General features: G+C 39.8%; 1 protein-coding gene across 2 annotated transcripts in view; it reads left to right on the top strand.

The window, feature by feature from the left end:
• Positions 1-14,564, top strand: part of LOC124588421 (lysosomal alpha-mannosidase-like) — a 230,879-nt gene that overhangs the window by 178,826 nt on the left and 37,489 nt on the right. For both annotated transcript variants that reach the window (XM_047131612.1, XM_047131509.1), the window contains exons 13-15: positions 4,819-4,936; positions 5,028-5,304; positions 5,594-5,839. In XM_047131612.1, coding sequence (XP_046987568.1) covers positions 4,819-4,936; positions 5,028-5,304; positions 5,594-5,839 — 641 coding nt within the window. The remainder of the gene's footprint in view (positions 1-4,818; positions 4,937-5,027; positions 5,305-5,593; positions 5,840-14,564) is intronic.

Below are 14,564 nucleotides of genomic sequence, written 5' to 3'. Positions count from 1 at the left end.
AAGTATCAACTCAGAGTTGACATAGCACTTCTGGCTCTTCCGTTATTGACAATGTTGTTGTTGTTGTTGTTGTTGTGGTCTTCAGTCCTGAGACTGGTTTGATGCAGCTCTCCATGCTACACTATCCTGTGCAAGCTTCTTCATCTCCCAGTACCTACTGCGGCATACATCCTTCTGAATCTGTTTAGTGTATTCATCTCTTGGTCTCCATCTACAATTTTTACCCTCCATACTGCCTTCCAATACTAAATTGGTGATCCCTTGATGCCTCAGAACATGTCCTACCAACCTATCTCTTCTTCTAGTCAAGTTGTGCCACAAATTTCTCTTTTCCCCAATCTATTCTTCAGCATTCTTCTGTAGCACCAAATTTTGAAAGCTTCTATTCTCTTATTGTCTAAACTATTCATCATCCATGTTTCACTTCCATACATGGCTACACTCCATACAAATACTTTCAGAAACGACTTCCTGACACTTAAATCTATACTCAATGTTAACAGATTTCTGTTCTTCAGACATACTTTCCTTGCCATTGCTAGTGTACATTTTATATCCTCTCTACTTTGACCATCATAAGTTATTTTGCTCCCCAGATAGAAAAACTCCTTTCGTACTTTTAAGTGTCTCATTTCCTAATTTAATTCCCTCAGCATCACCTGACTTAATTCGACTACATTCCACTATCCTCGTTTTGCTTTTGTTGATGTTCATCTTATATCTTCCTTTCAAGACACTGTCCATTCCATTCAGCTGCTCTTCCAGGCCTTTGCTGTCTCTGACAGAATTACAATGCCATCGGCAAACCTCGAAGTTTTTATTTCTTCTCCATGGATTTTAATTCCTACTCCAATTTTTCTTTTGTTTCCTTTACTGTTTGCTCAATATACAGATTGAATAACATCGGAGATAGGCTAAAACCCTGTCTCACTCCCTTCCCAACCACTGCTTCCCTTTAATGCTCCTCGACTCTTATAACTGCCATCCGGTCTCTGCACAAATTGTAAATAGCCTTTCGCTCCCTGTATTTTACCCCTGCCACCTTCAGAATTTGAAAGAGAGTATTCCAGTCAACATTGTCAAAAATTTTCTCTAAGTCTATAAATGCTAGAAACATAGGTTTGCCTTCCCTTAATCTATTTTCTAAGGTAAGTCATAGGGTCAGTATTGCCTCACATGTTCCAACATTTCTATCGGATCCAAACTGATCTTCCCCATCATTGGCTTCTACCAGTTCTTCCATTCATCTGTAAAGAATTTGTGTGAGTAATTTGCAGCTGTGGCTTATTAAGCTGAAAGTTCAGTAATTTTCACATCTGTCAACACCTGCTTTCTTTGGGATTGGAATTATTATATCCTCCTTGAAGTCTGAGGGTATTTTACCTGTCTCATACATCTTGCTCACGAGATGGTAGAGTTTTGTCAGGGCTGGCTCTCCCAAGGCTATCAGTGAATGTTGTCTCCTCCCGAGGCCTTGTTTTGAATTAGGTCTCTCAGTGCTCTGTCAAACTGTTCATGCAGTATCGTATCTCTCATTTCATCTTCATCTACATTCTCTTCCATTTACACAATATTGTCCTCAAGAGCTTCACCCTTGTATAGCCCCTCTATATACTCCTTCCACCTTTCTGCTTTCCCTTCTTTGCTTAGAACTGGGTTTCCATCTGAGCTCTTGATATTCATACAAGTGGTTCTCTTTTCTTGAAAGGTCTTTTTAATTTTCCTGTAGGCAGTATCTATCTTACCCCTAGTGATATACGCCTCTACATCCTTACATTTGTCCTCTATCCATCCCTGCTTAGCCATTTTGCACTTCCTGTCGATCTCATTTTTGAGACGTTTGTATTGCTTTTTGCCTGCTTCATTTACTCCATTTTTGTATTTTCTCTTTTTATTAATTAAATTCAATATCTCTTCTGTTACCCAAGGATTTCTACTGGCCCTCATCTTTTTAATTACTTGATCATCTGCTGCCTTCACTATTTCATCTCTCAAAGCTACACATTCTTCTTCTACTGTATTTCTTTCCCCCATTCTTGTCAATCATTCCCTAATGCTCTCCCTGAAACTCTGTACAACCTCACGTTCTGTCAGTTTATCCAGATCCCACCTTCTAAAATTCCTACCTTTTTGCAGTTTCTTCAGTTTTAACCTACAGTTCATAACCAATAGATTGTGGTCAGAGTCCACATCAGCCCCTGGAAATGTCTTACAGTTTAAAACCTGGTTCCTGAATCTCGGTCTTACCATTATATAATCTATCTGCGACCTCCCAGGCTTCTTCCATGCCCACAACCTTCTTTCATGATTCTTGAACCAAGTGTTAGCTATGATTAAGTTATGCTCCATGCAAAATTCTACCAGGCAGCTTCCTTTTTCATTCCGTACCCCCATTCCATATTCACTTACAACATCAACAATAAACAATTAGTGTCGTCTAATTTTGATCTTAATTTACATAAAAACATGGACATTAACATTTATTCCAATAGCAGGTCTTAATACTAGGTATCCTGCTGTGTGTATGCTTTTCAAAAGTAATCAAATATGGCAATTAGTGGCAGTCTCCCACTGCTGGTGAAACGGCACAAGCGCAGCCCTTCCCGGACGTTTTTGTTGCAGTGCAAGAAGGAATTTGTTCTTCAAAACATTTTCGTAGGATGCACCTGTTACTGTAGTGCCCTTTGGAACGCAATGGGTAAGGATTATGCCCTCGATGTCCCAGAACATGGACACCATCATTTTTTCAGCACTGGCGGTTACCCGAAATTTTTTTGGTGGCGGTGAATCTGTGTGCTTCCATTGAGCTGACTGGCGCTTTGTTTCTGGATTGAAAAATGGGATCCACGTCTCATCCATTGTCACAACCGACGAAAAGAAAGTCCCATTCATGCTGTCGTTGCGCGTCAACATTGCTCGGCAACATGCCACATGGGCAGCCGTGTGGTCATCCGTCAGCATTCGTGGCACCCACCTGCATGAAACTTTTCGCATTTTCAGGTCGTCATGCAGGATTGTGTGCACAGAACCCACAGAAATGCCAACTCTGGAGGCGATCTGTTCAACAGTCATTCGGCGATCCCCCAAAACAATTCTCTCCACTTTCTCGATCATGTCGTCAGACCGGCTTGTGCGAGCCCGAGGTTGTTTCGGTTTGTTGTCACACGATGTTCTGCATTCGTTAAACTGTCGCACCCACGAACGCACTTTTGACACATCCATAACTCCATCACCACATGTCTCCTTCAACTGTCGATGAATTTCAATTGGTTTCACACCACACAAATTCAGAAAACGAATGATTGCACACTGTTCAAGTAAGGAAAACGTCCCCATTTTAAGTATTTAAAACAGTTCTCATTCTCGCCGCTGGCAGTAAAATTCCATCTGCCATACGGTGCTGCCATCTCTGGGATGTATTGACATTGAACACGGCCTCATTTTAAAAAAATGCGCATGTTTCTATCTCTTTCCAGTCCGGAGAAAAAAAATCGGAGGCCTTAGAACTTGAATGCACCTCGTAGTATTCCACCACCCACCCAACCTTCCCAAAATCCAAGTGAATCCCTGCATCATTCACAACCCAACCCCTTGCCACAGTGGTACCATCCCTATGGGAGACCACGGTGCAAGACCCGCCAAATCCACCCGACAAGGACCTCCTACTCCAGTCCTGACACAGGCTTAATCTACCCCATCAAAGGACTTGCCATCTGTGAAAGCAACCATTGTTATACTAATCTTGCTGCAAAACACTGCACAGCTTTTTATGTTGGTATGACTACCAACCAACTGTCCACAAGGATGAATTGGCACTGCCATACTTTTGCCAAGAACATAGTTGGCAAACGGGTGGCACAACATGCAGCCGAGCACAACATGCCCAGTTTCAGTGGCTGTTTTGCAACCCAGGCCATCTGAGTCCTTTCCTCCTCCACCAGTTTCTCTGAACTATGCAGATGGGAGTTATCCTACAACACATCCTTTGCTCCTGTAATCATCCTGGCCTCAGTCTAAGGTAACCCACTGTCCCCACACCCTCCACCCAATGGCTTTCCCTTCCTCCATCCTGTCACCTCCTCCCAATTCATGGCCCCCATGTGATCTTCAGAGTACGCCACTCCCCACCAGCCCCTACAATCATGCATTACATGCCTAGCCCATGTACCTGCACACTCTTCCCTCCCACAGTCCTAGCTAGCAAACTGACTGCCTCCCTCTGAGCCACTAGTCACCCACCCCCAGTCCCTCCCACTGCCTCCTGCTTCCCTCTCCCTCTACCCACACCACCTGACACTACCACCACCACAAACACTCCCTCTGCTGAGAAACAAAGCATTGGCACTGTTAGCCCAGCTGACACCGTGTTGGGGCAGAGGCATGTGTATGCACATGCGAGTGCTTTCTATGTGTATTTTAGTCCAACTCATCAAAGGATAACTCTGAAAGCTAACAAGTCTCATTCATTTGTGTGTGCCTAAGTCTTTGTTCTTTTGTGTGTGCCTGTTGACAATTTCATGCTTCTGCTTATAAGTGATTGGTTGTCTTTAGTCCAAAAGTATCTGGTGCATTACATTCATTCATGAGCTGACTTGTTTTAGTAAATATTACATATTTACTGGACAAGAAAAATAATTAGAAAGAAAGATAATATACAAGAGTATTTGACCACTTATCCTATACATGCTTGCAATTACATAACAAGAATCACTGAGGAGGAATAGGAAATGTATGGTCACAGAGCAATATAAAATACCAAGCATAAAACATTTTTATTATCAGGGTACAAAATTTTCAGTGAATCTTTTGTTTTTACAGGAGAGCTTGTGGAAGAGGTTCATCAGGAGTTCACTGATTGGATAAGTCAAGTTATTAGAGTGTATAAAGATACAAATCACATTGAATTTGAGTGGCTGGTGGGCCCCATACCAGTTGAGTATGTATTTGATGTTCTCTTTGTGCAGAGTTTATTACATATTTCTACGAGTGTTACCATAGTATTCATTCCCCTTTTTTTTCATTTTCAGTGATGATATTGGAAAGGAAATTATTACCCACATAACAACAGACTTGGTCAACAATGAAACATTTTACACTGACTCCAATGGCAGAGAAATGTTGAAAAGGGTAATCAACTTCCGGCCCACTTGGGATTTAGAAGTTAATGAACCTATTTCAGGAAATTACTATCCTATAACTTCAAAAATAGTTATAGAGGATGCTTCTAAAGATTTAAGATTGGCTATTTTAAATGACAGAGCACAAGGAGGATCCAGCCTGAGAAATGGAGAAATTGAAATAATGGTACTTTTTTTGCCAATTTCATGTTAAAATAAAACTGTGCATTTGCAATTGCCAGAACTTATTTGCATGTTCAGTAGTAAATCATAAAAGAATTCTTATTAAGTTAGGTGCAATAAAACTCAAAGAATCTTGAAATTAACAATTTTTGAAATGTGATATAACATAGACTTAAATAGTGTAATGGAAATAGAGACAGATCCAAAAGAGAACTACTCTGTTGCTGTTGTCTCAATAAAATGTCACAAATGAAAATTACAGTGGACTGAAAGTGGTCATTTTTGTTATAAAGGTGCACCGTCGTCTGTTGAATGATGATGCAAAAGGTGTTGGTGAAGCACTTGATGATGAAGCATTTGGTAAGGGCCGAATTGCTAGGGGGAAGCACTATTTGGTTGTTGGTCCAACTACAGGATCTGGAAACCTAAGTCTTGCAGCCCAAGAGAGACTATTGGCACAGGAGAAGTTGCTGAGCCCATGGGTCTTTGTTACTCCACTAAATATATCATTTGATGAATGGACTTCTTACACAACAGAGGTAATAAAATATTTATCATGAAATATAAGTTTTATAACCAAAAAAACAACATTTACATGTTCTGAGCTGTCTTGAAATGGAATCTGACAAATATTTTATTATTAGATCACTATCTGTAGAGGCCACCTTCAAAGATCACCAGGAATTTGCTGAATTACTAACACACACTATATGCATTGACTGTACATTGAAGCCACAAACTTGACCCCCAGCCCCCCTCTTGGACACTTTCCCTAAAGGTTTTGATTCCAAAGTAACTGAAGTAAAATGAGATATTTTTAAGAGAACACATAAGATGACAACAGAATAGTATAGAAATTTTAACCATTTTAACAATATTCAGTTCCTGAATAATGGACACTTTTCTAGGTTGGAGTAACAAATCATCCTGGCTATCGCACTCACTGTCTCAGATCTGGATGAAACTTACCCTGTTTGATCTCTCTATAGAGATCAAATTTTAGAACATTAACTTTTTCCGTTTCAATTTTGTTGTACTTCAGACTTTGAAAGTCATGTTTTTTTTTCACAGTCTGATGGCACAAAACAACACTTGCTAATATTTACAAAATGAATGACCATTCTTTTATTTAAATCAGAATGTGGGAAATTTGGAAGTTACGTACCCTGTGGCATAAGGACTGCAGAAGAAGAATCTCATACCTTTAAGGAACACCATCAAGACAATCAAGATAGGAAAAAATGTATACTTCCATTTTTGTATTTTATTTGGCAAAGAAACATAATTCACAATCACATCTAAAATGACATTAAAGGAAAAGAATAATCCCTAAACTTTTTGCAGTATAAACCTCAAAGTACAAGCTATGAATTATGAATTGAGATTATAAGTTCATGGCTCTTTTGTTCCTTTGTTATCTCTTGTTTTTGTAACAAATAAGAAGTTTTAATTTTTTTCTTGAGAACCTAAAAGAGAACATTGAAATTTCAAGGGTCGTGGATAATTTATATTTGATCACCAGCATTGCTTTAAAAAATGCTCAAGTTCATTAATTTTTTAAATAGAACTACATACTGTAGATTTAATTCATAACAGTAACTTTTTTCCTGAAAACAGCACATACACTTCCAGTTGATATTTCAGGCTGTTCAACAATAGCAAGTACATGAGGAATGGGAACTGCACAAATATCCTCTCGTTTAGCCCAATGGAATAGAGACAAAGATCATCAAGGCTGTGGAAATTGTCCAGTGACATTATTTCCAATAGTATTTTATTCAGTGATTGTCCCAAAGAACCAAAGATGGAAAATAGATAGTTGGAAGTTTAAAATATAATGACTGTGCAAGCTGAGTTTCATTTTGCAATGGGAACAATTTTGGAAACTGGAAATTTCAAATGTAAGTTATGCCAAATGAATTACTTTGTTAGGGCTCCCTGCAGAAGAATACAGAGAAATGGGAAGTTTCTAGATAGTGACATGGAAAGGAACAAACTGAGAAACATTCAAAAATCTCACAAAACATGATAAACAGTGTCATTAAAAAATAATAGAACACATTACAGGCAGCCACCTGGAATATGTTAAATTCTGAAGCAGTACATCCTGAATGTGGAAAAACTTGTGGTACACATTTGAAAGAAGAATTACTAGTCAGTTACATCTATGAAGTTGAAGTTTAATCCAGCCAAAAGTACAATGAGTATTTCTTATAATTTTACAAGTTGATATCTGATCTCTGTCAGGTGCAACAGTCGATGAAACTGATTGTGTGTGTCATTTTTTGTTAACAATGCCACAAGAATATGATAACATTGTAACTGCATTAGAGACATTCTCTACATAAAATCTAAAGTTAAGCTTCATGAAAATAGGCTCATGGATCTTAAAAGTAAACATGCTAATTCTAAGAAGAAATGTGGGGATAACCAGGGGCACAATACATGCAGAAATGGTTCCAGTCATGGGAAAACTCAATGGAAAAAAAATCTTGAATTTTGTTGAAGGTGACAGGCACAGTTCAGGTGGATCAAAACAGTTTAATTCTAAACATTACAACTGTGATGAATTGAGACACAAGGAAGCTGACTGTAATAAAACAAACAAAGACAAGAGAGGCTTTGCAAATGCAGTAAATTGTGATTCCCAAGAGGTTTCTGTAAGGTTGGATTTAATGAATTAGTTTCCTGGTATTTGGACTCTGGTGTGAGTGAATATTTTGTGAACATCATAAAAGACGTACATAAATTGTAAAAGCTTGGAAGACAGGTAGTCATTAATGCTGCAAAAACTGAAACACATTTTACACATTTTATTAACTCAATACGTATCAAAATAGCTAGATAACTTTTTTTGTAATTGGTGTTCAACTTGGCAAAAAATAAATCAACTTCAGTTTTATTGAAACATAGGACTCAGTTGGTACTTGTTTAACGGTTTTGTTAAGCTTATTTTAAGATTTCTTTTTTAAAAACCAGAAACTCAGTCTTCTTCATATATTGTGGTAATTTTATTGAAATTGTGCTTGAGGCCCAGTTCCTGGGAAAGGCCATAGGCAATTCATTGTATCTCACCTAAGAAGATGCTACAGGATAATTGTGCCATTTTAGTCACATGGTTGACTAATTCTTGTTCTTGTGCAGGAGTAAGAACAGATCTTCTTGCCAAGTGGGATGTCCTGTGAAAATTTGATTTTAATTAACCATAAAGGGTAATTTTTTGTATGCTCAGTTCTTTTGATGTGCAGGTCAGTGATATTCAGCTCTTTTGATGCACAGGTCAGTGACCTACCTGACTTCACTAAAATTAATGCCTTTCTCACATTTCTTCAGTCCATTTAGTCCTCTGTGATATTTTTTTCTTGTCCTTGCCATCTGAAATTAGATATGACACCTTATTTAAACATAGACACATTTTTTCTGAAATTTACAGCATGGGGGAAGTATCAACCTTCTGTTGACATTTCCCCATATTTGCCTGTTTATATTACCCCATTATCAGGAAAAAGAAAACTTGCATTCTACGGATCGGAGCATGGAACGTCAGATCCCTTAACCGGGCAGGTAGATTAGAAAATTTAAAAAGGGAAATGGATAGGTTAAAGTTAGATATAGTGGGAATTAGCGAAGTTCGGTGGCAGGAGGAACAAGACGTTTGGTCAGGTGAATACAAAATCAAATAGGGGTAATGCAGGAGTAGGATTAATAATGAATAAAAAAATAGGTTTGCGGGTAAGCTACTACAAACAGCATAGTGAACACATTGTTGTGGCCACGATAGACACGAAGCCCATGCCTACTACAGTAGTACAAGTTTATATGCCAACTAGCTCTGCAGATGATGAAGAAATTGAAGAAATTTATGAGAGAAGGAAACATAGTAGGTGAATATGGATTGGGGCTAAGAAATGAAAGAGGGAGTCAGCTGGTAGAGTTTTGCACAGAGCATAACTTAATCATAGCTAACACTTGGTTCAAGAATCATGAAAGAAGGTTATATACATGGAAGAATCCTGGAGATACTAGAAGGTATCAGATAGATTATATAATGGTAAGACAGAGATTTAGGAACCAGGTTTTAAACTGTAAGACATATCCAGGGTCAGATGTGGACTCTGACCACAATCTATTGGTTATGAACTGTAGATTAAAACTGAAGAAACTGCAAAAAGATGTAAATTTTAGGAGATGGGACCTGGATAAACTGAAAGAACCAGAGGTTGTACAGAGTTTCAGGGAGAGCATAAGGGAACAATTAACAGGAAAGGGGGAAAGAAGTACAGTAGAAGAAGAATGGGTAGCTCTGAGGGATGAAGTAGTGAAGGCAGCAGAGGATCAAGTAGGTAAAAAGACGAGTGCTAGTAGAACTCCTTGGGTAACAGAAGAAATATTGAATTTAGTTGATGAAAGGAGAAAATATAAAAATGCAGTAAATGAAGCAGGCAAAAAGGAATACGAACGTCTCAAAAATGAGATCGACAGGAAGTGCAAAACGGGTAAGCAGGGATGGCTAGAGGACAAATGTAAGGATGTAGAGGCTTATCTCACTAGGGGTAAGATAGATATTGCCTACAGGAAAATTAAAGAGACCTTTGGAGATAAGAGAACCACTTGTATGAATATCAAGAGCTCAGATGGAAACCCAGTTCTAAGCAAAGAAGGGAAAGAAGAAAGGTGGAAGGAGTATATAGAGGGTCTATACAAGGGCGATGTACTTGAGGACAATATTATGGAAATGGAAGAGGATGTAGATGAAGATGAAATGGGACATACGATACTGTGTGAAGAGTTTGACAGAGCACTGAAATACCTGAGTCGAAACAAGGCCCCGGGAGTAGACAACATTCCATTGGAACTACTGAAGGCCTTGGGAGAGCCAGTCCTGACAAAACTCCACCATCTGGTGAGCAAGATGTATGAAACAGGCGAAATACCCTCAGACTTCAAGAATAATATAATAATTCCAATCCCAAAGAAAGCAGGTGTTGACAGATGTGAAAATTACCGAACTATCAGTTTAATAAGTCACAGCTGCAAAATACTAACTCAAATTCTTTACAGACGAATGGAAAAACTGGTGGAAGCCGACCTCGGGGAAGATCAGTTTGGATTCTGTAGAAATGTTGGAACACGTGAGGCAATTCTGATCTTATGACTTATCTTAGAAGAAAGATTAAGGAAAGGCAAACCTACGTTTCTAGCATTTGTAGACTTAGAGAAGGCTTTTGACAATGTTGACTGGCATACTCTTTCAAATTCTGAAGGTGGCAGGGGTAAAATACAGGGAGCGAAAGGCTATTTACAATTTGTACAGAAACCAGATGGCAGTTATAAGAGTCGAAGGGCATGAAAGGGAGGCAGTGGTTGGGAAGGGAGTGAGACAGGGTTGTAGCCTCTCCCCGATGTTATTCAATCTGTATATTGAGCAAGCAGTAAAGGAAACAAAAGAAAAATTCGGAGTAGGTATTAAAATCCATGGAGAAGAAATAACTTTAAGGTTCGCCAATGACATTGTAATTCTGTCAGAGACAGCAAAGGACTTGGAAGAGCAGTTGAACGGAATGGATAGTGTCTTGAAAGGAGGATATAAGATGAACATCAACAAAAGCAAAACGAGGATAATGGAATGTAGTCTAATTAAGTCGGGTGATGCTGAGGGAATTAGATTAGGAAATGAGACACTTAAAGTAGTAAAGGAGTTTTGCTATTTGGGGAGCAAAATAACTGATGATGGTCGAAGTAGGGAAGATATAAAATGTAGACTGGCAATGGCAAGGAAAGCGTTTCTGAAGAAGAGAAATTTGTTAACATTGAGTATAGATTTAAGTGTCAGGAAGTCGTTTCTGAAAGTATTTGTATGGAGTGTAGCCATGTATGGAAGTGAAACATGGACGATAAATAGTTTAGACAAGAAGAGAATAGAAGCTTTCGAAATGTGGTGCTACAAAAGAATGCTGAAGATTAGATGGGTAGATCACATAACTAATGATGAAGTATTGAATAGAATTGGGGAGAAGAGGAGTATGTGGCACAACTTGACAAAAAGAAGGGACCGGTTAGTGGGACATGTTCTGAGGCATCAAGGGATCACAAATTTGGCATTGGAGGGCAGCGTGGAAGGTAAAAATCGTAGAGGGAGACCGAGAGATGAATACACTAAGCAGATTCAGGAGGATGTGGGTTGCAGTAAGTACTGGGAGATGAAGAAGCTTGCACAGGATAGGGTAGCATGGAGAGCTGCATCAAACCAGTCTCTGGACTGAAGACTACAACAACAACATATTACCCCTCTCGGACATTGTAGTGGAGACCATACTTTAATGTCATTGCTAATGGCCAAAATGTTACAAAACTCATGCTGAAAGACTCACTAGAAAACATACTGTCTGCTTACATTATAGTTATCACTGTTAAAAAAAATTTTGAAATACTTACCTTAATTTCATAATAAGCCAAAACTAACAAAAAATCAATAAAAATTAATTTTTAGTGCCTCAGCAGGGCTGTCTTTTACAAGGACTCATTGTACCTGCACCCTACTTCTGACATCATCCACTATACTGCAGCACTATCTCCCAATGAATACAGTGCCACTCAGCTGACAAAATGATGTTGTCAGTATTCCTCGGGTCTCCCCTATACCAATCTAAAATCTGAAAGTGCTTCTGAAATCTATGGAAGGAAATAACGTTGAAGATACAAATACAGTAGAATTGTGCACTATCTGTATGGTAGGCAGGCAAACAAGACGTCCACACAAACAGAAGAGAACAAGAGCAAAACATCCACAGGAGTTAGTACACAATGATGTCATGGTTCCCATTACTCCAATGTCTTATGACATAAAAGGTGCATCATTGCATTTGTAGATGACTACACCCATCTTACAGACTTATGTCTGATGCAATAATAAATCAGAAGTACTGGAATATGCCAAACTGTATGAAACTACAGCTAATGTGCTTTTCAATTTGGGGATTAGCAGCTTCCACTATAATGGCAGTGAATATTTGTCAAATAATAAATCAGAAGTACTGGAATATGATAAACAGTATGAAGCTATGGATACTATGCTTTTCAATTTGAGGATTAGCAGTTGGCAGTGAATACTTGTCAAACAACATGAAAGCTTCTTTAAACAGAAGGGATTCCAGTATGAACTAATGATGAGATACACCTCAACAAAACTGAGTGAAAGAGTTCTTATTCAGTGTGCTGACAATGCAAAATACATCTGTCAGCACTTCTGAAAAGTGAAGTTCAGACATCTCTCAGCTGTAACAGAGTTGACATAACAGCTGACTAGATCAAAAAAATGGGGCAAGTGAAGTCACTGTTACACGATAGTGGTGAGTGAGTGTGCTAACTTGTTTTGATTTCCACTCTAAAATATTGGTGGAAGGAAAACACTAACTGACCTGGTTCACATAAGTACTTAATCAGACTCTGTCTCACTGTGTTCCCATGTCCTCAGGAAGTACCAAGATACACTACTGGCCATTAAAATCGATACACCATGAAGATGACGTGCTACAGACACGAAATTTAACCAACAGGAAGAAGATGCTGTGATACGCAAATGATTAGCTTTTCAGAGCATTCACACAAGGTTGGCGCCGATGGCGACACCTACAATGTGCTGGCAGGTGAAACGTTGTTGTGATGTCTCGAGTAAGGAGGAGAAATGCGTACCATCATGTTTCCAACTTTGATAAAGGTCGGATTGTAGCGTATTGCAATTGCAGTTTATTGTATCAAGACATTGCTGCTCTCATTGGTCGAGATCCAATGACTGTTAGCAGAATATGGAATCAGCGGGTTCAGGAGGGTAATGCGGAACGCCATGCTGGATCCCAACGGCCTCGTATCACTAGCAGTCGATATGACAGGCATCTTATCCACATGGTTGTAACGGATCATGCAGCCACATCTTGATCGCTGACTCAAAAAATGGAGACGCTTGCAAGACAACAACCATCTGCATGAACAGTTTGATGATGTATGCAGCGCGGGCTATCAGCTAGGAGACCATGGCTGCAGTTACCCTTGATGCTGCATCACAGACAGGAGCACCTGCGATGGTGTACTCAGTGACGAACCTGGGTGCACGAATGGCAAAATGTCATTTTTTCGGATGAATCCAGGTTCTGTTTACAGCATCATGATGGTCACATCCGTGTTTGGTGACATCGCGGTGAACGCACATTGGAAGCGTGTATTCGTCATCGCCTTACTGACATATCACCCGGCATGATGGTACGGGGTGCCACTGGTTACACATCTCGGTCACCTCTTGTTCGCATTGATGGCACTTTGAACAGTGGACGTTACATTTCAGATGTGTTATGACCCATGGCTCTACCCTTCATTCGATCCCTGTGTAACCCTACATTTCAACAGGATAATCGACGACTGCATGTTGCAGGTCCTGTATGGGCCTTTCTGGGTACAGAAAATGTTCGAATGCTGCCCTGGTCAGCACATTCTCCAGATCTCTCACCAATTGAAAACGTCTGGTCAATGGTGGCTGAGCAACTGGCTTGTCACAATACACCAGTCACTACTGTTGATGAACTGTGGTATCGTGTTGAAGCTGCATGGGCAGCTGTACCTGTACACGCCATCCAAGCTCTGTTTGACTCAATGCCCAGGCATATCAAGGCCGTTATTACGGCCAGAGGTGGTTGTTCTGGGTACTGACTTCTCAGGATGTATGCACCCAAATTGTGTGAAAATGTAATCACATGTCAGTTCTAGTATAATATATTTGTCCAATGAGTACCCTTTTATCATCTGCATTTCTTCTTGGTGTAGCAGTTTTAATGGCCAGTAGTGTATAAACATGACACTGAGCTATGCTGCCAGAGCCAGCCTCTAACTTCAAGATGAAGACCATTTGTAGTACACGGAGATGCAGCCTGTCACCTATTCTACATTTAGGCTCCAAAAGCTGCAAGCATCTGCTTGAGCATAAGATTATATACTGACTTTCTGTGATCTTCATGGCATGGAGTCACCTCCTGAGTGCACCTACCTCCCTGGTGAGATGTGTGTTTGAATCCAAACAGGTAGCTGCCTGGCTACCCTGTTGCTGCACTCAGTTCCTCATTGCATTCGCTGTCACTCATCCCTGCTCAGGGCAGGAAGATATCTTTGACATCAACCATGTTGGGGACTACAGCGTGTTGACCTTCCCTGTGCTGTATTCCATGGCTCAAAGCAGGCCAGCAGCCTTGGCAGGGCTGCCACCCATCAGATGTGGTG

Source organism: Schistocerca americana, chromosome 1 (assembly GCF_021461395.2).
Source record: "Schistocerca americana isolate TAMUIC-IGC-003095 chromosome 1, iqSchAmer2.1, whole genome shotgun sequence".
NCBI lineage: Eukaryota > Metazoa > Arthropoda > Insecta > Orthoptera > Acrididae > Schistocerca > Schistocerca americana.
Note: the sequence above shows the minus strand (reverse complement) of the source record. Positions and strands in the feature narration are given on the sequence as shown.